Raw genomic sequence first — 21219 nt, 5'->3', positions numbered from 1 at the left:
GCGTTTTAGTTAATAAAAGGGCGATATGTAGCTATCTATAAGGACTATGGTCATCACGACTAGGTGAAATGATTGTGTTTTAATGAAAATGCTGAAAAAAACAATGAAACGCAGGTGAAATAAGTTATATATAACATTAGCGAGTGTATACTGTATGATTCTTAAAGTAAATAATTAAGCACTTCAAACATGATAAACATTGAGACGTTATTTCCGCGCTTGGAGAGGATATTCAGCAAACTGCTCCGTACGATAGCTCTCTTGCATAGGAATGTACATGTACTCTCTATGTCCACCAGGGTTATCATAGTTCATTCTGTTTAGCTCGGTCCAGTTGTCTTCTTTTTTCGCTTCCGCCGCAATCTCTGAAGCCAGTTGCACTCCAACACCCTCTCGCGTACCCCATCCCACCTCATGTAGTGTAAAGAGCGCGTAGATTTTGCACAAGCTAAACCAATAATTAAACAGAAGCCAGGCTGGGATGGCCCATACATCCTGTGGACGTCGCCAGAAATGGGGAACCAGCTTAAGTGTACGCGTCAGCAATAACCAGATTACATACGAGAGCAGAATATTATACAGAGGAAGTTGAAACTCGTTGAGCGCCAATATGGCAACCATGACTGGACCTGAGAGCAGAGTGATCGGGTTGAAAAACTTATCCACCATGGTGAATGCAACGTAAGGATGACGCGTCCAGATATATCGCTCGGTAAAAATGGAACGGAAATCTGACCGCCAAGTATTACGCGTCCACCGCAAAATCTGTTTAATAAATCGCCAGTTATTCTTAAAGGTGGAAGCGAGCTCGGCTTCAGGGCAGGCTTGAATATATGTATTCCATCTGTAAGCAGCAAGCATCAGCATGTATGTATCCATATGACTGGGAAGTTAAATGTCTACACTACCCGTGAGATACCATCCATCGGGTTAAGAATTTATCGTCGCCGGAGTTCAATGGGTACTTTCCGAGCCATAAATCGTTGGTGAACTAAGCAAATGAAGATTAATTAGACCACTATGTGCCACCCACTTCTAAACTTGATTACATTATACTGAAAAGCCGGATCCTTAAGAATAAGAGTGCGATAGGCTGCGGTCCTCCCAGAAAGACAGCACACCCCCCCATCAATATGGGTACTTGCGGTAATCTCAATGTTTCGAATCGAAAGTCGAAATCCGGCCAAGATTTCCCACACTGTCATGCGATTTCCAACCGCCCTTACCCTCTGGCTCGTACCGACGCCACCCATCTTTAAATCCTCAAAACATGCCAGAATATAATCAAGCATGGTCGGGGGCCAGATAGCATCGTCATCCGCAAACACCAAAATCTCTGTCATTGTATTATTGACGCCTTCAACCATTTGCAAGCGTTTGTTGGCCTTGGGAACGGTCAAGACGCGAATTTTCTCAGGCGCGACCTCGTTTGCCAGTTGTTGGAGGGGAGCTTGCATTTTTTCTTCCGTGATGATAAGGATCTCTTTGGGGTTGTTGGCAAGCCAAGAGTGTGCAGCCTAGAGAGGGGAATAGATGTTACAAATATAGTTAGAGGAGCGAGAATGTAGCTAAAAAGGATTACCTCTTTGAACTCCTCTCCTGCATCTATTGTTGGTACAATTATGGTTACATCCTCCTCTGGTCGATAGGTAGGATTCTCCTTGGGAAGCAAAGGGGAATACGCAAACCAAGCCGCTACTTTAATAAGGAACCACATGTAGCGATAAAATCCGATGATACCAAGGGGGAGGAAGAACGGCAACAGTGCGACATCATTAGTAAGATAGAGCATGTCGAATGATATTAAAACAGAAAAATGGAAGATTGTATAACAACAAGGTGTGCAAAGAGGATGAAACTGGAAAAGCGGAAATATTAAGGATTATTCAGGAGTGCAATATATAAGAGGATGGCTATAAACTAGATATTTAAGGAGGAGATAAACAATATCTCTCCCATTAAATTAGATAAAATCCAAGGAACTTGTCATCTATAGAAGAGTTTGCGGACGCGTTATTCAATTTAATAAGCCTGGACTTTATCTCAAACAAAGAAAGAATCGAAAGAAGTTACCTATCGAAAGTTGAAAATGCGGATTGCACTATTGTCTTTTTAGGATTATTTAATCGCTGATCATATTAAAAGAGAATGGGATTCTATTTTTAAAAGCGGTGTATAAAGTCCACAAATAGTAAGGTTCACCACAAAAGTTTTCAGGCGACTGATCCACATTATTCTGAAGGCGTATGAAATTTTCTAGATAGCCATTAAAAGGATATCGCAGGCTTTTTATTTGTTGGATCTATATGTGGCTTTTTGCGATCATAATCAGTCGGAGCCCGAACTATGGCCAACTCAATGGAGTGGCTGGTGCAAAGCTAATAGAAATTATGTAATGACGCATCTTGATTGTCAATTATTCGGCATCTTTGGAATTGGAAAGGATGGAAATACATAACGCTGGATGTACTCTGAAGAGCAAGTATAAACATGGAATCCAAACTGTCCTTTCACCTAAGGGATGTGGCACCCAAAACCATTGCGTATGTTCCAAAAAATGCAGAATACATATACTTCATCCCATGCTTTGTTTTTAAACATTTATTACATGGGCGTTTCACATTTAGATATATATACAGAGTCGCGATTCCATTTTTAAAAGTGTGTGCTTTTCATCAAGATAAGTCGTACTCTTTGCAAACTTTCTTCAAACATGGATCCAAATACTCAAGCTAACCCTTTAGCTTCTGACAATTCGGGAGGTGAGGTTGCAGGTGCTGCAGTCGTCGAGGACGCAAGCGCTTCGAATACTAAACATTCTGAGGAGCAATCAGGCACGAGCCATCCTCTGGCCTCTGGTGAGCGTCGCGAGTCGACCTCTAGTGTCGAAGATGGACCTGGCCCCAAGCATCCATCGAAAATCATGGGTAATGTGAAAAAGACTTTAGGGAAGATCATGCGGAGCTCGAAAATGGCCAAAGCTGGAGAGAGAGAGAAGGAAGAGGCAGAAATGCAAAAAGAATTAGAGCAGATGGAAAGATTTCCATCGTAGTGCTAGGAAAATCCGCTTTCGTTCTTTTGTATGGAGCAGCCCCTTGCTTCAGTCACTTGTATCTATTCAATAAATATTCATCCGTATATAATCAAGTATCCGCCGCGATTTGTACAAAATTGCTTTTAATAATTTAGTCTGCTATTCTGGAGAGCTCTATATTTATTTTTAGACGAGTCGTTCTAAGAATAGTAGATCTGCAACGGGGAATGATGTGAAGCGAATAGATTTCCAAGGCAGTGGACTCGGTAATAAGCGGTAATATCGAAGGGAGGTTAGAAGGTAATAAGGAGTGGAAAGGGTCGAAGGTAGAGGAGATTTAGAGAAGATAATTAGGGGAATAAGAGGGGTGGGGATATAGAAAGCATAAGAGATAAGGAGAGACGGATGGAAATAATCAAGAAACAAGAATAGATCCGTCAAAAATACTAGTGCTATAGAAAGGAGTAGTGTATAAACAAGCGTTCCTATTAATACCAATTAACAAATATTAAACAAACAAAAGCGAATCCCCCCTATCCATACAGAAGAAAACAAAGATAGAAAGACCTTCTAAACCACAAAAAAAACAAACTATTTTCCTGAAAGGATCTCATATCAGTAGACGGCTTTCGACTTGAACGGCTTCACGCAGCAGTTCATTACTTTCTTGACACCACGCCACCACCGCTTACGCTGCGAGTGTCGCAGAAGGTCCGAGAAAATCGGGAATGGATCCTCAAGGTTCGATCCTAAGCCTGCGACAATTTGCGAGTTTTGTGCCTGAGGCTTGACCTCAAGGGCATCTTCTAGGATGGTGGTCAGCTCACGCTCGAGACGTCTGAGGCGGGCGGATAAGGGGTCGCGCGGGACACTTGTCGTGCTGCTACGGAAGGAGGGTACGCGGAAGGGCAGCCCGCGAATGGAATTGCTTTCTAGGAATCGTGACATGTCGTGAGAAGATTCAAAGGAATGGAGATGGGTTAAGGAGTGGAATGGAGGCTGGAAGAGGCAGGGCGTCTTAGTAAAAGGAGTGGAAGGTGTGTTTTGGATTTGAGTCAGGACAACAAAGAAGAAGAGAAAAAGAGAAAGCGAGGGAAAAGCCAGCCTGGCCTAAGTAGTCGGCTACGGATCAGTCTTGTGTGGAGCCCGTCTATTTTAGAGTTTTAGCTGTGCAACTTGAAGCGATCAATCGAGGTGTGCGGAGAATGAAAGGTTGCACCTACGGCAAAACCTGCCTACTATGTCCGATTAATTGCCTCATAAGCCGGCCGCAAGGAGTTTGCCACCCTCAACTTCCGCACAATGTTGCATCTCTGGCTCGCACTCCCCCTTGAGATGCCTGTGCCATCCTCAACAGCAATCTTGGGAGGAGGACGCTGCCCCAACTCGGGCCAGGAATTATCCATTATTTATACGGTGGTAGAGTGTAAACATCTTGCTGAGCCGTTTGGTCGTATTGCGATAGTATTCCATGACCCTGTCTCTGGAATGACGGAAACATTTAATGATGATTGCGAACACTAGCCAGTTCCTCGTTATCCTCGAATATTTCTTTTGATGTATCAATCTTGCTCCTCGGGCTCTCTTGTTTCTGGCAAATCCGACCTCTTAACCTCATCATCAGATAGCTTAACCAGCCGTGAGCGAGTACCTGAATTTAAAGCGACATACTTCTACCCTGATGCGACTAATAGTACTTCTGATGGCCATGATGTTTCGATTTTCCATCCTCAATACCGCGTGGCAATAATACTCCATTAATAGTAGCATTTAGGTTGTTTTTGCGCTATCAACTACTTATCATTTAGCCAGCTACGTCCTTCAGCTGTTGTAGATATTTTTGCAAATCGGGCTGTTTATTGAGCGTCTCAGAGTTTTTCTTGACTCAACACGCAACAATTCATCCATTTTTATAATGTTTCTCGGCTTAATGCCACAGGCTCGTTGGATTTACAAATTGAAGACTTCGGAGCTTCGAGCGAAAAAACATCTGGTGCCTATTGCTGCCACATATCCTCATAGGAGAGAGATAGGCAGTACACAAAGTCCATTTTTATCCCTTCCTTCAACTTCTCTTTTTCGTTGAGTACATCAATCTTTTAAAAAGTGATTAACCCAACTAATAGCAGCAACGAGTCTGAATGGCCATATGAAACATCCAGAATCGAACGCGATCATTTATCCTAGAGTGATCAAGACTACCATAGACCCACATATTGTAGGGCTCAAGCTTTGTGATATAAAAGGGATGATGCACCTTTGAGTGTGTCCTTTGCTTGGGAGCTTGATTACATACGGGCGTTGATTGTGGTGAATCTACGGCAGCATGTTCAGATTTTAATAGTCGTTCAAATATGTTAATAATCGCGTATTAATGCAAATCAGTAAAGCAATTTTATTCAACGGGCGAGATAGTTGCATTTTTTCTGGAGATTTTATGAAATTGATTGAACTCTGAGAAGATTTTAATGGAATAAAGCTACGCGAAATATCAATCCAATTACTTCTGTCGATTATGGTCAAACTAATTCTAACGAATCCTTCACCTGGTGGGTCCATCAATAAATTTTTCAACTACGCCACGCAGAATGTGGCAATTTTTATTGAGAGTATGCAATTTTACCTGTTTTCATTCTCACCCTGCTGCGACTTAGGGGCGCGGACAGCATTAAATTCATCCTACATCCACCGTCCTATCATCACACCAGTGTCGCAGAATTTATTAGGGAATAGAATCACGTCCTGAGGCACCTACATTTCATAGCCCAAGTGCTGCGAGTTTATTTTTTCAGGCGCTCTTAAATTCCGGTGTAAAATCAAGGCGTTATGTCTCGTTCTGAGGTCGTTTGCAAGTACTATGCACAGGGCTACTGTGCCCGTGGGAAGGACTGTTTTTTCCTTCATGACCAAACGGATGCAGCCATCCCTTCGATCTGTGCCACAGAAGCCTCCAATGGCGAACCATCGAGATTGACCGCGAGCAAAGAATTGTGCAAGTATTTTGCACAGGGATATTGTCGTCGCGGCAATGGGTGCTGGTTCCGGCATGAAAATCCTGAAGTTGGGGGTGCCTTACCTGGCGCAACGTCTGGTGGAGCCAATGCTGAGGCCTCCACCTCCTCAATTACAAGATCTAGCGGTGACCATACATGTGCCATCTGTTTGGAAGTGCCAGTTACATTTGGGCTTCTGCCCGAATGTGACCATATTTTTTGTCTCAGTGAGTGTCGTAGTTTCGCATATATCCATGAAATGCTCGATCATTCATTAATCTTTGAATAATGTTGAATAGCATGCATTAGAGAATGGAGAAAAAAGACCGATGTTGGATCGCAATGCAAATCTTGCCCTCTCTGTCGCACCGTTTCCAATTTTATTATCCCATCGAGTGTTTACGCAACCGGAGCACAGAAAAACAAGATTTGCGGGGCATACCGTGCGAAAACGGCACGTATACCCTGCAAACATTTCCGTGCTAGTCCGGCCAACAACCGATTTTGTCCTTTCGGCAACTCGTGCCATTTTGCACACTTGAATCCGGATGGCACACGCCACGTGCTCGACGAAGAACAATGCCACGTCCAACAAAGGCGTAGGCGGCCACAATACCAGCGTAATAGTGGGCAGGAACCGGCTGGATGGAGTAGCCGCGAGTTCTGGTTCTTTGAGCAAGAGAATCTGGATGAATTTGAAGACGGCATTGGTGAGGAGTGGTTGGATGTGGATGATTTTGAGCTTTATCAGGAATTCTTGGATGAGTTCGGACTCTGCGTGGATAATGGGTTGATTGTATATGGAGGGTGGCGAAGGAATGAGTCAAGCGATCATAGTGGGATACATCACAGTCGCTCCTCACGTGATAACGAGGCGGAGGATGAGGAGGATGTGGATGAAGTGGCACGTAGTGTAGCACATAGAGAGAGGAACCTGGAGCGGGATTCTCAGAGAAGACGACAGGGCAGTGGACGAGGTGGAAGCGGAAGGCGCGCACGCCGCCAACAAAACCGAGATCGAGACAACTCGAATAACTCGCACGCTTACCTGAGATTACAGAATTTGCAAGATGAAGCTGACGCTACTGTTAGGCTGTTCGAAGCATTAATGGTGGAGGAAAGCCGGTATTCCTAATGTTCCATGAATATAGATACATTATATACAGTACTTGTTTTTTGAGCTTTTTATACAGTCTATTATATATGTTTCCCCTTTGCTATAGCTTGAGCTATATTATTCTATATACTGTTACTATTGTCTGCACTCTCCTTTACGTTATCTAGTATTACTTATCGCTGCCAAAGTGTCTTGTAATAAAAATAAATATTAAATTTTGGACATTGTCGGGGTCCAATTCTACGCCATCGAACTGAGAAAGAAAAATAGTATTGCCCAAGAAATTTTTCTTTCTCCCTGAAGAGCGTTCAACATGACGGATCGATCCGACCAAAACTACATGGACATGCTTACTAATAACACTATAAACCCGCCGGCCTCGCGGAATGCCATCAGCACGGCTTCCAAGGAGGAAGGCTCTGCCGTTAAACAATTCACCGATCTCACCGTGGATCTCGAGAACGCGACCAGAGGGCTCACCTACCCCTCAGAGTCCGACGAGCCCTATACGGTCGTCCAACTTGAGTACGAAAAATCGACTCTTCCATCCGACGATGAATTTCCGGCGATAGCTGCACAAGAAAATCCCAGCTTGCGCGGGAAGAGATGTAGATCGCAGACTTTGGATGAATTCATGGCGTCATTGGAAAATCACGACTATCAGCCGCAAAAGGAGCAATACAAACGATTGAGAGAGGTATTAAGGGGTCTGAAGGAGGTGCGTGTCTATCGAGTTGGAGAGCGAGCTGGTTTTGAGGATGAGAAGAGCGAGGGCATTGGAGGGAAAATATGGATATATATATTGGGTTACGTGGACGGAGTTGGCTTAATGGGGGTGAAAACGCTAGCGATAGCCACATAGAGAGAATTAGTGTATTGGATCTAATGCTACCCATCTTGACGTTTTGGATACTTTTTTTGATATTATTTCGTCTATGTATTGGTGATATATTTCAATTCAATTGAAGTGACAATAAGAGTGCGGTAATTCGATGAAATGAAAGAGAAAACCCGATGTTGTTTATTTCACAGCTAGACGTTCAAATAAATAGAGAGAAGTCCGTCTTCAACTCCATCTATTCAATGCTAACCTCCATCTCGTACCTCGGCTGAGAAGACATCACGGCACGCTGCTTTAAATTATCCACGAAATCCTCGATCCCTGCGTGTAAGGCCTCTCCGATAAATTGCGCAACCTGTGCGGTGACCAGCATCAGCGCCTTCTCTCCTTGTCCCCCGGCGAAATTTTCCCAAGCCTCTGAATCGACCTCTTCCAGCTGCTTAAGTCGCTCGATGAAGGTGCGTTTAGCTGGGAAAGACTTCACTACAACCTCCATCGAGTCATCCAGCTTCTTAGGCAGAAGGGCCTTCACCTCCTCCTTCAGATCACTCTCGAGTCGACGTTTCAGCCCCAGCTCCGCCGCAACCCGAATCGCACGGTATATGCCACCCTGCTCGTCGATCAAACCAACGGAGAGAGCGTTTCGCCCGGACCATAGCCGCCCCTTCGCAAGGTCCTCCACCTTTTCGGGATCAAGATTACGGCCAGCAGCGACCCGAGATTTGAAATCAGCATAGTATATGTCGGCAGTACGTTTCCAACGCTCGAGGTCCTCACCCTCCAGATCGATCAGGAGCGATTCGGCTTAAGTATTTTGAAGTAATTAAGTAAAGCTTAGTAGAGAGAAACGAATGAATGTGCTGTGTTACCCTTGCTGCCCATGAAAGTTTGCTCGATATCAATACCCGCCCACTTGAAGAATTCTTGCGAGATATGCGGCCTAAGCATTGCAACACCGATTGAACCGGTGATGGTAGTTGGCTGTGCTAGTATTTTAGCGCAGTGAGTCGCCACAAAGTAGCCCCCAGAGGCTAAGGGAAAGGAAAACATCAACTTTGCGAAACTGAGAAATCAAATACCAAATCAGGTAGTTACCGGCAACATTTCCAAAGGATGCGACGACAGGGATCTTCTTTTCCTCTTGTACGTATTGGACGGCGTCATGGATAGTATCTGAGGCAATTACATCACCGCCCCCCGAATCGATACGCAGGACAATAGCATCCACTGTCTCATCCTCAGCTGCCTCCCTATTAGCGTAATAGGATATATCAATACCGTCAATCCCTAGCAAACACCTAGAGGCAAGAGAGTTCCGTACCGCAGTGCCTTTACAACTGCATTGGCTCCAAAATATCCCGGGGTGCGAGTAATGGTCCCAATAAGATAAACCACGCCAACCACCATATTAGGCGTATTCGAGGCCTTCATCTCCTTCAATTTCTCTACTTCTCGTACTCGCAGATAGTGGATCAGGCCCATTGCTGCATTCTCTTTTATCATATCCGTCATGTTCCGCTTGTAGGTCCGGGTATCAACTAGGCCCATCTGCTGTGCTTCCTCAGACATAAACGGCCCACGTTTTACGGCCTCAAAAAGATCTTGGTTTGTTTCCCCATTTTCTTTGAGATTCATGGAATTTTTTCGAGAGCTGGCAATATCCTGAAGCATGTCTGTATTCAAGGAACTAAGGAGTTGATCAAGGTCAGATCGCTGTTCGGGGGTCAGCTTTGTCTCCGTGAAGGGGCTGATGGCGCTTTTGTATTCGCGACGTGCTTCTCCACGGACATAAATACCAAATCTGTTCAGCAGTTGCTTAAAGAACTATAAAAAAAAATAGTATAATTGTACGATAAATACTGGTGTTGCTGTACTTTTACTCCTAAATTTCAATTTACAGTAACAGTGCTGGACAATCCTACAAGAGGCACCTGCCCCGTTGGTTGAATTGCAACGTGGTCAAAAGCACTCGCCAGATAATAGTACATCTGAGTATATGTGTCTGCAAACGCAATTAGCTTGCATTTATCAGCTCCAAATTTTGCGATTTTAGCTTGGCGGAACTCATCGAGAGCTTCGCGAATCTCTTGCACTTGAGCAAAGCCGAGGGAGGATTGAGGCGCAGAGCCGGTCGTACCTCCGCTACTCATATTGGCCATGATGCCGACCTAAACCAAAAAGAGAGAGGGTTCAAATATTCATCGAAATGCATAGATAATTATGCATTATATTTGCGTACAATGCGATCATCGTCCTTTGCGAGTTTTATCGCGCGGATAATCTCATACAGGGTTGAGACTTTTGTAACTGGCCCCGGGGTTGGGTTTAATAGATGGGGGAGTTTTCGAGTGGGTGAAGTATCTATGTTTGTCTCAACAATAGAGCTATAAGTGAAAATCATGAGTTGGTCGTTTACGAATATCCCTAGAGAAAAAAGAATACCCATCGGTAATTCTCCAGTGTAAAACCGTATCCGGGTTGACGGTATCTCGTTTCTTCTGTTCACGCCATTGCCTGTCAACCAAAGAGCCGAACCGACGTTTTAGTAAAAGCTCAGTTAAATAAGCAACAACGCGCGATTTACATATAATATACTGAGGCAGAGTATAACGCAAAAGCGCCAACAAATATATGCCTAAATTTGGGCTTAAACCAGGCACGCTGTGAGGGTGGAGGGGGTTGAGGAGGTGGAGTAGAGGAGCTTGCAGTAGAAGGAGGGTGGATAGACAGCTCAGGAGGAGGCCGCTGATCAGGCGCATGCATATTAGCGTTTGTGTGCTGGCGCCGCGCCCAGACTCGCGTCGGTGCAGAGCTCTGATAGTAGCGCGTTATTGGTAAATGGCCATTAGAAATTGAACATCGCGAACGGGAAAACATCATGGATTCCAAATGGAATAATCTAGATCGTGAAATGGAATACGCGTCCGGCCGAGGAAATCCTAAAAACTAATCTGTCGTATTGTGCCAGAGTTCACAGCCCAAGTCTACAAGTAGTGTAGTGTAGATCCGTGCTATATAGCTCTTCCGCCCTATTCGATGAATATGGTTACTCTCTCTGGGTTACAAGCAAAACACCATAGGAATACAGGAAGAGGACCACCAAAGAGATAGGAGCGGGACCTGAACTGGTGACGCTAACAACGGAAAATTTAATATCAATGATTTTAAGAGGCTTTTTTTCTTCTTTAACCTCCTTTTCCCTATTGAGGCTCAAAACCATTTTCCTCACATGTCATTGCGGCAACTTAACTCTTTGTATTTTGGCCGCGTTCTCCTTCTTTTTCTGTCACTACTTCGCCCTCGCGGCTACGCAGCCTCGGTCGCTTATGTGCAACATGACTGGAGAGAAGGCCCGGAGGAGGAGAATCCAGACTCTCCGGGCTACTGGTTAAAAATGGTGGTTATTACCGTGCTAGTACTGATGGGCGGCGTATTTGCCGGTAAGGATTTGGACGGGATCTCGTAAATTAAATCAGTGCAAGAATGATAAATAATGACCCAAATTGGTAGGCTTGACATTGGCATTGATGTCCGTTGATACAATTCACATCCAAAGTAAGTTTGTGTCCATGTTACCATACATGTATGCAGTGGGTCTAAACTTTTCCCCGCTCATCTAATTGCAAGTCATGGCGCAATCGGGAGAACCAGAAGAGCGTAAGCACGCTGAGAAAGTCTACGCACTTCTCAAGCGTGGCAAGCACTGGATCCTAGTGACCCTTTTACTTTCCAACGTCATTGTGAACGAGACCCTCCCCATTATCATGGATTCAGTATTCGGAGGAGGATGGCCTGCTGTCCTGATTTCTACTGCACTCATTGTTATTTTTGGAGAGTAAGTGCATTGAACCAAAATTTTCCATGTCGATGTATTAATATTAGCTCTTCTTATTCTCGCTAAAGAATAATTCCACAAGGTCAGTTCCTGCATGGTTCGACCAGCAATCGTACTATGCTAATACTCTTGTTTTTTTCTTCTTTGGTAACAGCTGTTTGCGTTCGACATGGCGTATCCATTGCAGCTGCATTTTCTTGGTTTGTCCTTTCGCTTATGTACATACTCTACCCCATTGCCTACCCGATTGCAATACTCTTGGACTATTTCCTGGGTGAGGAGCGCGGTACTATTTATCGTAAAGCAGGTTAGCACGCCCATTGTTTTGTGTTTGATGGTAGTATTTCAACTGTTCTCTTGTAGAACTCAAGACTTTGGTCTCGCTTCACCAGAGCAGCAGTGGTGAAGTCGAGGGGTTGACGGAGGATGAGGTGACCATCATTGGCGCAGTGCTCGATCTTCGCGAAAAGCCTGTATCCGCCGTGATGACCCCCCTCGAGGATGTTTTTATATTGAGTGCAGATCATATATTGGACGAAAACACAATGGACGAGGTATTCTACACACATGGTGGTGCACTTTTGACTGCATGAAGTGGTTGTAACCCCATTCTAATTGAATAGATTCTCTCGGCCGGTTATTCGCGGATTCCCATCTATGCGCCCCCTGATCCCACTAATTTCATTGGAATGCTCCTTGTCAAGCAACTTATTACATATGACCCTGAGGATGCGTTGAAAGTGTCCGCTTTCCCCCTCACCACCCTTCCCGAGACGGCTCCCACCACTTCTTGCTTGGATATGCTTAATTTCATGCAAGAGGGGCGCAGCCACATGGCGCTGGTCACCGAGGATCCAGGGGGTGAGGGGGGCGCCATTGGCGTTATCACTCTTGAAGATATCATTGAGGAGCTGATCGGAGAGGAGATCATTGATGAAACCGATGTATATGTCGATGTTCACAAGAAGGTGAGAGTGGTGCGACGGCCCGTCAAGTACGGACTCGGCCCACGAATCTATTCGCATCTCGATGTGCGGCGTCGTTCGTCGGGAAATAGTGGTGGGGTTACTGTATCCGGCTCGCCCCATCTCTACTCTCTCCCAGTCTCCCGCCAATCCACCAGGAATTCCAGCGATGGAGGCGGAGATTATATTCGATCAAGATCTCCAACCACGTCAGTGGCAATTGCATCCACTCAAACCATCGAGAGACGATTAACACAAGAGGGACCTATGAACGGTTCTCCTGGTGGCTTTGCTTATACAACTGGAGTGGGATATGGGTCCACTTCAAGCACCGCGACTCCAAACACATCCAATGCAGAGCAGAGGAGGGAAAAAGGAGATGGTGAGAGACAGCCTTTGTTGAAAGGCTAGATGCAAAAAGGACACACCACTAATTATCTATTCTTCATTTTATTTTTATTTTTTTCCCTTTTTCTCTCTTTCTTCTTTCTTTCCTCTCGTTCTTAGTCAACATTTCTCCGTTTAGAAGGGGATGAGTGACTTTCCTATCTTAATCGTTCTCGCTCTCCTACATCACTTTTATTTTAATTTGTTATTTTTATTTCTCTTCTATTTTATTCATGTTGCTTTGAGGGAAAGCTTTTAGATGTATTCTTGACGTTTCTATTTTCACCTCAGTCTTTCAACCCACCTCTAGAATTGAAAATATAGAGTATTTTTTGCCTCGTCAGAGCAACGAGTATTATAAGTTAGCTGTAATCATCTTTTAGGATAATCCGTGGAGAAAGGACAATGAGGAGAGGAAAAAAAAACGATTCATGAAAAAGCGGGAGTAATAGGTTTATGATATATATAGAGGTAAAATACCAACAAAAAAAAAAAATCTACTACAAAGCTTCTGTCTTCATCGAGTGAAAACTGAATGAGGATTTAGAGCAAAAAAAAGAATATTCCAATAAAAAGAATATATAAAAGCAATTACAAAGATTCCATGCCCTATATAATATCACTTCTTTTTCGAACCTTTGCGCTCCTCCATGTCGATTCGGGCCAAGGTTTTTGACGCATTGACGAATTGGATCCAATTGATGACTTGTTTTAAAAAGCAGACAGGGAAAGTGATAACCGCAAGCAGGGGCCAGAGGTGAATTGGCTGATTTCCAATCTCCATTAAGAGCGGTCCGCTGTGATTCTGGCCATTGTCCTTCTGACCCATCGTGTAGAGCATGATGAAGAAGAGCTCATTGCCCGCGCACATAAGGAATAAAACAATCTAACGAGTGGGAAATAATATGAGCATCGAGTCTTCCTAAAAATAAAATCTATATGTGGCCAAAATGGATTTTACATTATTCGAGTAGTAAGCTCGTAGGAACGGATGCCACTTATCGGAAATAATTTTGTGACTTGAGGCTCCAGAGGTAAGAGTGCTAGGAACGTAGAGTTAGCATGAAGTGAAATTTACAGCGAACGGATTCAAAACATACCTATACATGTGCGTATAATGGCTGCTAAGGTCGAGAGCAATAAGAGCTTGGAACAGGATTGCATATTGGATTGGATAAATCATGCAGAGATAGCAGAGAAGACAGGTTGTAGTGGATCTATTCGTTCATTAAAAACAAAATATAACGTAAGTGAAAATTCATTTCGCACCCATTGGAATATTTTACCTGTCAGTAACCATATCCAACACTGAGCCAAACCTGCTGCCTATAAACATCAAAAGGAGCATCGGATAAGAAAAATATCATAATAACGTGATAGATTAGGACTTGCATTGATTAAAGTATCTTGCAGCATATCCATCCACCGCATCCAGCAATGCCGAGATCGAGTAGGCAATAACACATATCGCGGTATTTGTCGGCATATAATAGAGTGCAATGGCTGCAAGAATTATTCTTGTGTAGCCTAGAAAAATAACAGATGCAAAATTAGTCTAGGACCGCAATAAAGGCATTTTCGGAATTCGATTCATCAGGATTGAATAATGCATCCAGGTATAACCCATCTCATAGAAGTTACTTGAAAAACTTCATTGCCAAATAATTATTGCGCCATTTTCTTATTCATCATTTAATAAATAATCCAAATGGAATATTACCAATTAGATTAGGAATAAATAGGAACACATTCTCTGTTCGCGTCGAGCTCGGCATGATTATTTTTTAAAAAAAAATAAACAATAGCAGAAAGGGAAAGGAAAAACGAAATATATATTCAAAAAAAATAAAGCTCTTCTCTCATGCGAGAACACTGATGCTTCTATCAAAGGAGGAGAGAAATTAGAAGCGAGCAGAGAGTTGGAATTAGAATCAAGGAAAGGCGACAAATATCACGAGTTTTGTGATAAAAGTGTCCCAAATTGAGTTTTGTAAATTCTGTATTGTTGAGGGCAAGTTCTATTCGAATAAGCTTAATTCTGCAGAGACATATTGCACTAAGGCGCATGGTAAAAAGTGTTATTATTTGGAGAATTGGTGCTAGGCAGATTTTAGGATGTATTGATAACTCCATGTTGATGGGAGGAAGTGGCCCATATACAGGTATTGGTAGGCGTATAGATTGCGAAAGATAATATCATGTTGCTTCTATATAGACTTCAAGACAAAATATCACTTGAGTCAATTCCAAAAATAGGCGAGAAGGCAAGAGTTCGGTTGAATATAAGTAGTGCAACAAAAGCTGCTCTTGGTTATAACACGCTATTTGAACATGCTCCAAGGGCGTTAGGGAGAAATCTGGGCAGAAATAGAAATGTTATTAATTTTTATTAACTATTTAATAGATATACTAAAGAGTTTCATTCAGGTTTAGCAGCATTTGCGAGCCGTGGTGTAGGCTGTGAGGACTGTGCTGGCACCGGAGTCAGGTCGTAGGCCTCGTATGCCGGGGGAGCTTCTTCTGGGAGGCCAGGATTAGATTCTTTTGACTGGTTCTTGCGAAGCAAGCGCAAGTAGTGCCAAATACTAGACCAGAAGTATAACTAGATAGAATATATTAGCACACTATATTACACCTCGAAAAGGAGAGCGACGACTCACGTCTATGAAGAAAAAAATACTGAAAAAAGTAACATGAAGTATGAAGTCCAATTGAGCTGCTCCACAGTCCTGGTTGGGTGCTGGTCCGCAATTGTTTTTGGACTGGTTCTTCATATGGATTTGGTAGACATTTATTGCAAACCCAGGAACAAGGAAAATGGGGAAGAGGACGTAGTTGAAAAAGGCGACGATTTTGATTTTTCTCTAATGTTTGAAAGATATTAGTAACCAGGTGGGTGGGTAAGAGAAAACGGTGGGTCATGCTACCTTAGCACATCCATAACTGCATATGCCAGCTCCAATGGTTAGGCTCGTAGCTATGATCGCGAGAGCTATGTTCAAGGAATTCGGAAAATCTAAACATAGAACATTAAGTAAGCAACCAGGCAGACAATATAGAGACGTCTAGGGTAGCATACCATATCTATTAAGGAGGCAGAATATGGTTTGAATAAGTTGCTCAAGCTAAGATGAAAGATCAACGTATTAAAATGCTAGTTCTGACTACGTCTGAGGAGCATATCAAACAGTTTAACAACATATTTACAAAGATTAAATTTGCTATATAGATAGCGCCGCGTCTCAATGGGATACCAGGGCAACATTTGATGTCGTTCTCATTGTCCATTGTTTCCATATGTTCACCCTGCCATGCATTCTCTTTTTATAGTCATTTGTCCGTCTTTTATACTGTCTACACCGATTACTGCATTGTGTACCCCATGTGGAATAATACGGACGATACAATCGACCATTGGGCGAATAAAGTATAGAGGGGATCCAAGCTTGCAAAAGCAAATTTTGTCAGTAACTTTAAGGTTGGCTCTGTGTAATCAACATACAAGGAGACCTTGTTATTAAGCCAAAGGCGACAACCCTAGAATTGAGATAAATTATTTCTAAGGTGATATCTATTCTGAAGGAATAAATTCTCTTCAGCGACCGATGGTTTTCAACTCTCATCCTCTCCCAATACTGACTCAATATTGTCAAACCTTAATTCTTCGAGGCGAGCTTGTATCAAGGCTTGGTATTACACAAAATGCTCTAGGATTTTTTCGGAACGGCTGCGAAATCGAATAGAAAGTTGTTGGACTTGAGCATGGACCAAAGAAATTTCCACCACCAGCTTATTGCTAGTTTTAGCGTTCAGTTGACTGTAATGGAAAAATAGGAGATAAAGAAAGTTATAGGAACGTTAGAACGACAGAATGATAGAATTCTGTTTAAGTTGCATTGGATCCCGAAGCCATTTTAGTACGTAATGGAATCAAGCAAATATTCAAATTATAAATAATAATAATAATGAAATTAACACTTCAGGCGTATGGTACAAGTTCATGATAATAGCGTCCTCGGGAAATTTCTATCTTCAGAGCTTCACGTAGCCGGGTACAATTGGAAAGCATTCTAAGTACTTGAAGTATTTGAAAGTAAAAGCCAATAGTCATTCATTCCAAGATATCCCACATTATGCTTTAATGGATTGATTACACTATAATTTATTAGGTGATGCACTGGTGCGAAACAAAATAAACACTAAATCCCCTGGCGGTACTCTAGCAGGTTCTTTGCATAGTACGCACCTGCTATCAGGCTTAACATTATTTGCAGTGGCTTATATGTTTTGATGGCACTGGGAGTAGCTATGTGGCTAGAGACTAAAGAGGTGGAACCGTGAAAAAAAGCACCCAAGTTATCAGTCAGAAGCAGCGCCCACGGGAGGGGATGTTCGTATTCCATTTTTAACGCTTCACATCATATATATTATTTATATTTCATGTTAATCTACAGCTTGCTTACTCTTCATGAACCAGGCTTCATTTGCAAGATAAATAGCCTTGAGAAGTGGCGAAAAAATGCACCGAGTGAAAGCCGGATGTTGGTAACGGTTTAATGGTATAATATATTTAACTATGTGTATTTTCACCTGGAAGGTGGGTTTTGGTTCGAGAAATAAAGGAATAATTTGTATAAAAGGAGCAAAGGAATCAACAACCCAGTTTGGGAGTAGAGCGGTGTTGCCTCTAAGGGCATTGTCGCACGGAGACGCCCATGTTTGCCAGTCCACTCGGTTGTTAATAATCATTGATGCCTTGGTTTTCTTAGGATTTATGTGGAGGGAGAAAAAAAAGTTTCACCGTTAACTCTAGATAGCTCAACCTCACTCACGTTCACTACTAAACAATCCATAATATAAAAAGAAAAAGAATGGAAATATGTGAAAGGAAAATAATGGTTATCTCGGTTTCTAAACGTCAATCAAGAATCGGCGAGGATCCTCGATCAATTCCTTCACGCGCACCAAGAAAGTGACCGCTTCGCGTCCATCAATCAGACGATGGTCGTAGGTAAGGGCAAGGTACATCATCGGGCGGATTTCAACCCGGCCATTGACCGCGACGGGGCGATCCTTAATGGCATGCATGCCAAGGATGGCCGTCTGGGGCATGTTGATGATGGGGGTTCCATACAGCGATCCAAAGACTCCTCCGTTTGAAATGGTGAAGGTGCCTCCAGCCATATCCTCGATGGTCAACTTGCCGTCGCGCGCCTTTGTTCCATAGTCATTAATCGTCTTTTCCACGTCCGCAAACGACATGCGCTCGCAGTTGCGCAGAACCGGGGTCACCAGGCCCTTGGGGGTTGCCACGGCAACGCTGATGTCGACGTAGTCGTGGTAGACAATGGTGTCTCCATTGCCAGGGCCTTCAATCGAAGCATTCACAGCGGGGATTTCTTGCAATGCGGCGACCGATGCCTTTACAAATGCCGACATGAATCCGAATTTGACGCCATGCTTCTTGAAGAAGGTGTCCTTATACTCGTTGCGAAGGGCAATCAAATTGCTATATAATTTTCGACATTAGTAAGGCTTCCCAAGATGCTACCATGGAAAAGGGGGCTACCTCATGTCAACTTCATTGAATGTGGTGAGCGATGCGGCCGTGTTTTGTGACTCCTTCAAGCGCTCAGCGATTCTCATGCGCATGCGGTTCATCTTGACCTAGATTTAACATTGAGTAAGTGTTCAACCTCGAAGAACATCTCGTATTTTTGCATTCTTCGAGTACATACCCTACGTTCCTCTCGGTTGCCGAAAGGCGATGGCGTGGAAGTGCTTGATGCCTCAGACTCCTTGGGTTTTGAGGCTGGAGCAGGGGCAGCAGCTTCAGCTTCTATTTGAAAAAGGTGGATGATAAGGCGCGAGGATGGGGGAGGTTTCTACTGAATATCAAATCCATTACTTGGTTTTGTCTCCTGGGTCTTTGGAGGTTCAGACTTGGGAGGTGCTGCCGCCTTAGGAGTTTCTTCCTTCTTTGGAGCCTCCTCCGCCTTAGTCTCGGGTTTTGATTCTTCTGGTTTTGCAGCGCCTAACGACACAATGGGGTTGGCATATGGATGTGCGCAATTTTTTAGAAGGAAAATACGAAAATTTACCTTCTTTCGGGGCACCTCCTAGCTCCAACCTAAAGAGATTGGCACCCACACTCACGGTGTCTTCTTCATTGGCAAATGTCTCAACGATAGTTCCGGCGGCGGGAGAGTTCACCGAGACATCGATTTTATCCGTCTCGATGGTGGCCACCTCCTCATCCTGGCTCACGTAGTCACCAACCTCTGTCCAGGTCAAAGAGTGGCGTTAATCTGGGGAATAGAAACGCTAACTCTATGTGAAATAAACAAATTACTTTTTACCCATTGTTTTAAGGTTCCTTCACTGATGGATTCAGCCATTTGTGGAACCTTCACGATTTGGTCGGCTAACAGCGGGAGAAAGTAAGGATTTTCAGTTGCGACAAAAGAGAAATACATCGATCAGATGCATGTAGATATATACCATAGAAGCGGATCTGCTGGTTCAGGGAGCCAACTCCCAGTTTGGTTGCTCTGTTCGCACATGAGAGAAGAGGACGACATATTAGTACGAATTCAATAGGAAGTGGCCAAAGAAAGGATTATTAAGGTGGAAAACAAGGCACAAGGGAGTAAATGAGGAAAAGTCCCAAATGGTTACCCCGATTTCTTCAGCAAAGTAAGGCCATTTGATGGGGAGGTATGAAGCATATGACTCCGTGTAAGCTCGCAGGCACATGCCTTGGCGGTAATGCTCGATGCCAATCGCCCGCTTGTAGAACGAAGCAACACAGGCGTCGTTGAGGCGACGCGTTTCATAAACAGCGATTGCATAGTTGTATGTTTACAATTTTGGAGAAGAGGCGGGTGGGGGAAGGTAAAGAAGCTAAGCGATAAAGATGGAAAGTCAGGGTAGATGAGTGATTATTTGTTACGTGGGAAATACACCTATGAGGGAAATACAAAATAGAAGGGAAAACAATAAAGGCTAGCGAAGAGAAAACGGAACGGAACCTAACCTAGGGCCCATCACAAATTGGACTGCGAAAAATGACTAAATGAAAACAATCAAGTCCTTTTAAGGGTTCTGGTCAGCAACGATCCAAAAGCACCCACACACCCCCCCACCATGACCAATTTTGACTCTGAATTGATCGAGGATATCATATGGGCCGCGCGGTACGGGGAGCTAGAAGACGTCAAGGCCTGTGTCGCGGAGCATGGCGCTGATCTTGCCAAAGCACAAGGGCCGAGTGGCAATACCCCTCTCCACATGGCCAGTGCCAATGGGCATTTGGGTAGGTGTTTGATTGGAGTCCATTTCAAGCTTTGGAATTGTGTTGTCTGATGGCCATCTATCTGAATTTTAAAATTTTTTTAAAATTTTAAAAATCTGAGCAGAAGTGGTGCACTATTTTATCGAGTTATTCTCGAGTTTACCGGATCTGAAGGATATCATTCAGCGTGCCAACGACGAGGGCAACACTCCTTTGCACTGGAGCGCATTAAATGGACATTTGGAGGTGGTCAAGGCCCTAGTAGAGGCTGGCGCCGATGCCAAGGTGAATACTAGCCAAGTTCCACAGCAAGAGGGCGTGGCATCCATGAACTAATATGCTCTGTTTAATGGTGTGAATAGATAAAGAACAAGTCGGGAAGAACGCCTATTTTCGATGCACAGCAGGGTGACCATGAGAAAGTGGTGGATTATCTATTGGAGACGATGGCACCGGAAGAAGAAGAGGACGGCGACGAAGAGGCTGCAGAGGATGAGGCCGAGAATGACAACGTGAATGGTGAGGGATCGAAGGATGTTGAGATGAGTGAGAGTCGATAGACTAGGTGTACTTGGTTTTGCTCTTTGTTTTCATTTTGTTGCGACATTTCCCCTTCCCTCTCTCCTCTCCCCTCTCTCCTCCCTCCTCCCACCCCACCTCCTCCTCTCCCTTCTTGTCAACCGGCAAATGTTTTCTCGAATCACCTTTTTTTCTACGTCCTCTGAGGAGAAGAGGAGCATTAAAATAGGAATT

At 43.8% G+C, this 21219-nt stretch overlaps 11 protein-coding genes across 11 annotated transcripts; 5 read left to right on the top strand and 6 right to left on the bottom strand.

The window, feature by feature from the left end:
- Nucleotides 1-207: 207 nt before the first annotated feature.
- VTP21DRAFT_489 (uncharacterized protein) lies at nucleotides 208-1792 on the bottom strand (the record flags this gene model as incomplete). The annotated part of the gene is made up of 4 exons (XM_069395350.1): nucleotides 208-844; nucleotides 909-991; nucleotides 1050-1517; nucleotides 1583-1792. The coding sequence occupies 4 exons, from the start codon at nucleotides 1790-1792 to the stop codon at nucleotides 208-210; spliced, it is 1398 nt and encodes a 465-aa protein (XP_069256868.1).
- A 921-nt stretch (nucleotides 1793-2713) lies between these two features.
- On the top strand, nucleotides 2714-3052 carry VTP21DRAFT_488 (uncharacterized protein; the record flags this gene model as incomplete). The annotated part of the gene is made up of 1 exon (XM_069395339.1): nucleotides 2714-3052. The coding sequence occupies one exon, from the start codon at nucleotides 2714-2716 to the stop codon at nucleotides 3050-3052; it is 339 nt and encodes a 112-aa protein (XP_069256867.1).
- Nucleotides 3053-3649: 597 nt separating this feature from the next.
- VTP21DRAFT_487 (uncharacterized protein) lies at nucleotides 3650-3982 on the bottom strand (the record flags this gene model as incomplete). The annotated part of the gene is made up of 1 exon (XM_069395328.1): nucleotides 3650-3982. The coding sequence occupies one exon, from the start codon at nucleotides 3980-3982 to the stop codon at nucleotides 3650-3652; it is 333 nt and encodes a 110-aa protein (XP_069256866.1).
- A 1878-nt stretch (nucleotides 3983-5860) lies between these two features.
- VTP21DRAFT_486 (uncharacterized protein) lies at nucleotides 5861-7162 on the top strand (the record flags this gene model as incomplete). Its single annotated transcript, XM_069395317.1, has 2 exons — nucleotides 5861-6254; nucleotides 6327-7162. The coding sequence occupies 2 exons, from the start codon at nucleotides 5861-5863 to the stop codon at nucleotides 7160-7162; spliced, it is 1230 nt and encodes a 409-aa protein (XP_069256865.1).
- Nucleotides 7163-7457: 295 nt separating this feature from the next.
- VTP21DRAFT_485 (uncharacterized protein) lies at nucleotides 7458-8006 on the top strand (the record flags this gene model as incomplete). The annotated part of the gene is made up of 1 exon (XM_069395306.1): nucleotides 7458-8006. One exon carries the CDS (start codon nucleotides 7458-7460, stop codon nucleotides 8004-8006), a length of 549 nt encoding a protein of 182 aa, XP_069256864.1.
- Nucleotides 8007-8220: 214 nt separating this feature from the next.
- Nucleotides 8221-10865, bottom strand: VTP21DRAFT_484 (uncharacterized protein; the record flags this gene model as incomplete). The annotated part of the gene is made up of 8 exons (XM_069395295.1): nucleotides 8221-8789; nucleotides 8855-9016; nucleotides 9081-9235; nucleotides 9307-9809; nucleotides 9884-10153; nucleotides 10225-10369; nucleotides 10428-10499; nucleotides 10570-10865. The coding sequence occupies 8 exons, from the start codon at nucleotides 10863-10865 to the stop codon at nucleotides 8221-8223; spliced, it is 2172 nt and encodes a 723-aa protein (XP_069256863.1).
- Nucleotides 10866-11214: 349 nt separating this feature from the next.
- On the top strand, nucleotides 11215-13196 carry VTP21DRAFT_483 (uncharacterized protein; the record flags this gene model as incomplete). The annotated part of the gene is made up of 7 exons (XM_069395284.1): nucleotides 11215-11425; nucleotides 11496-11540; nucleotides 11613-11820; nucleotides 11889-11902; nucleotides 11975-12127; nucleotides 12184-12374; nucleotides 12444-13196. 7 exons carry the CDS (start codon nucleotides 11215-11217, stop codon nucleotides 13194-13196), a joined length of 1575 nt encoding a protein of 524 aa, XP_069256862.1.
- A 595-nt stretch (nucleotides 13197-13791) lies between these two features.
- Nucleotides 13792-14947, bottom strand: VTP21DRAFT_482 (uncharacterized protein; the record flags this gene model as incomplete). The annotated part of the gene is made up of 6 exons (XM_069395273.1): nucleotides 13792-14058; nucleotides 14134-14215; nucleotides 14273-14389; nucleotides 14459-14498; nucleotides 14565-14699; nucleotides 14893-14947. The coding sequence occupies 6 exons, from the start codon at nucleotides 14945-14947 to the stop codon at nucleotides 13792-13794; spliced, it is 696 nt and encodes a 231-aa protein (XP_069256861.1).
- A 644-nt stretch (nucleotides 14948-15591) lies between these two features.
- Nucleotides 15592-16469, bottom strand: VTP21DRAFT_481 (uncharacterized protein; the record flags this gene model as incomplete). The annotated part of the gene is made up of 5 exons (XM_069395262.1): nucleotides 15592-15774; nucleotides 15833-16036; nucleotides 16100-16188; nucleotides 16252-16297; nucleotides 16380-16469. The coding sequence occupies 5 exons, from the start codon at nucleotides 16467-16469 to the stop codon at nucleotides 15592-15594; spliced, it is 612 nt and encodes a 203-aa protein (XP_069256860.1).
- A 1614-nt stretch (nucleotides 16470-18083) lies between these two features.
- Nucleotides 18084-20023, bottom strand: VTP21DRAFT_480 (uncharacterized protein; the record flags this gene model as incomplete). Its single annotated transcript, XM_069395251.1, has 8 exons — nucleotides 18084-18681; nucleotides 18742-18839; nucleotides 18911-19011; nucleotides 19081-19206; nucleotides 19274-19453; nucleotides 19525-19596; nucleotides 19674-19723; nucleotides 19851-20023. The coding sequence occupies 8 exons, from the start codon at nucleotides 20021-20023 to the stop codon at nucleotides 18084-18086; spliced, it is 1398 nt and encodes a 465-aa protein (XP_069256859.1).
- Nucleotides 20024-20318: 295 nt separating this feature from the next.
- On the top strand, nucleotides 20319-21026 carry VTP21DRAFT_479 (uncharacterized protein; the record flags this gene model as incomplete). Its single annotated transcript, XM_069395239.1, has 3 exons — nucleotides 20319-20487; nucleotides 20591-20751; nucleotides 20829-21026. The coding sequence occupies 3 exons, from the start codon at nucleotides 20319-20321 to the stop codon at nucleotides 21024-21026; spliced, it is 528 nt and encodes a 175-aa protein (XP_069256858.1).
- Between the last annotated feature and the right edge of the window lie 193 nt (nucleotides 21027-21219).

Source organism: Calcarisporiella thermophila, assembly GCF_041956535.1.
Source record: "Calcarisporiella thermophila strain CBS 279.70 unplaced genomic scaffold VTP21scaffold_1, whole genome shotgun sequence".
NCBI classification, from domain to species: Eukaryota; Fungi; Calcarisporiellomycota; class Calcarisporiellomycetes; order Calcarisporiellales; family Calcarisporiellaceae; genus Calcarisporiella; species Calcarisporiella thermophila.
This window is presented reverse-complemented; position numbering and strand designations above follow the sequence as displayed.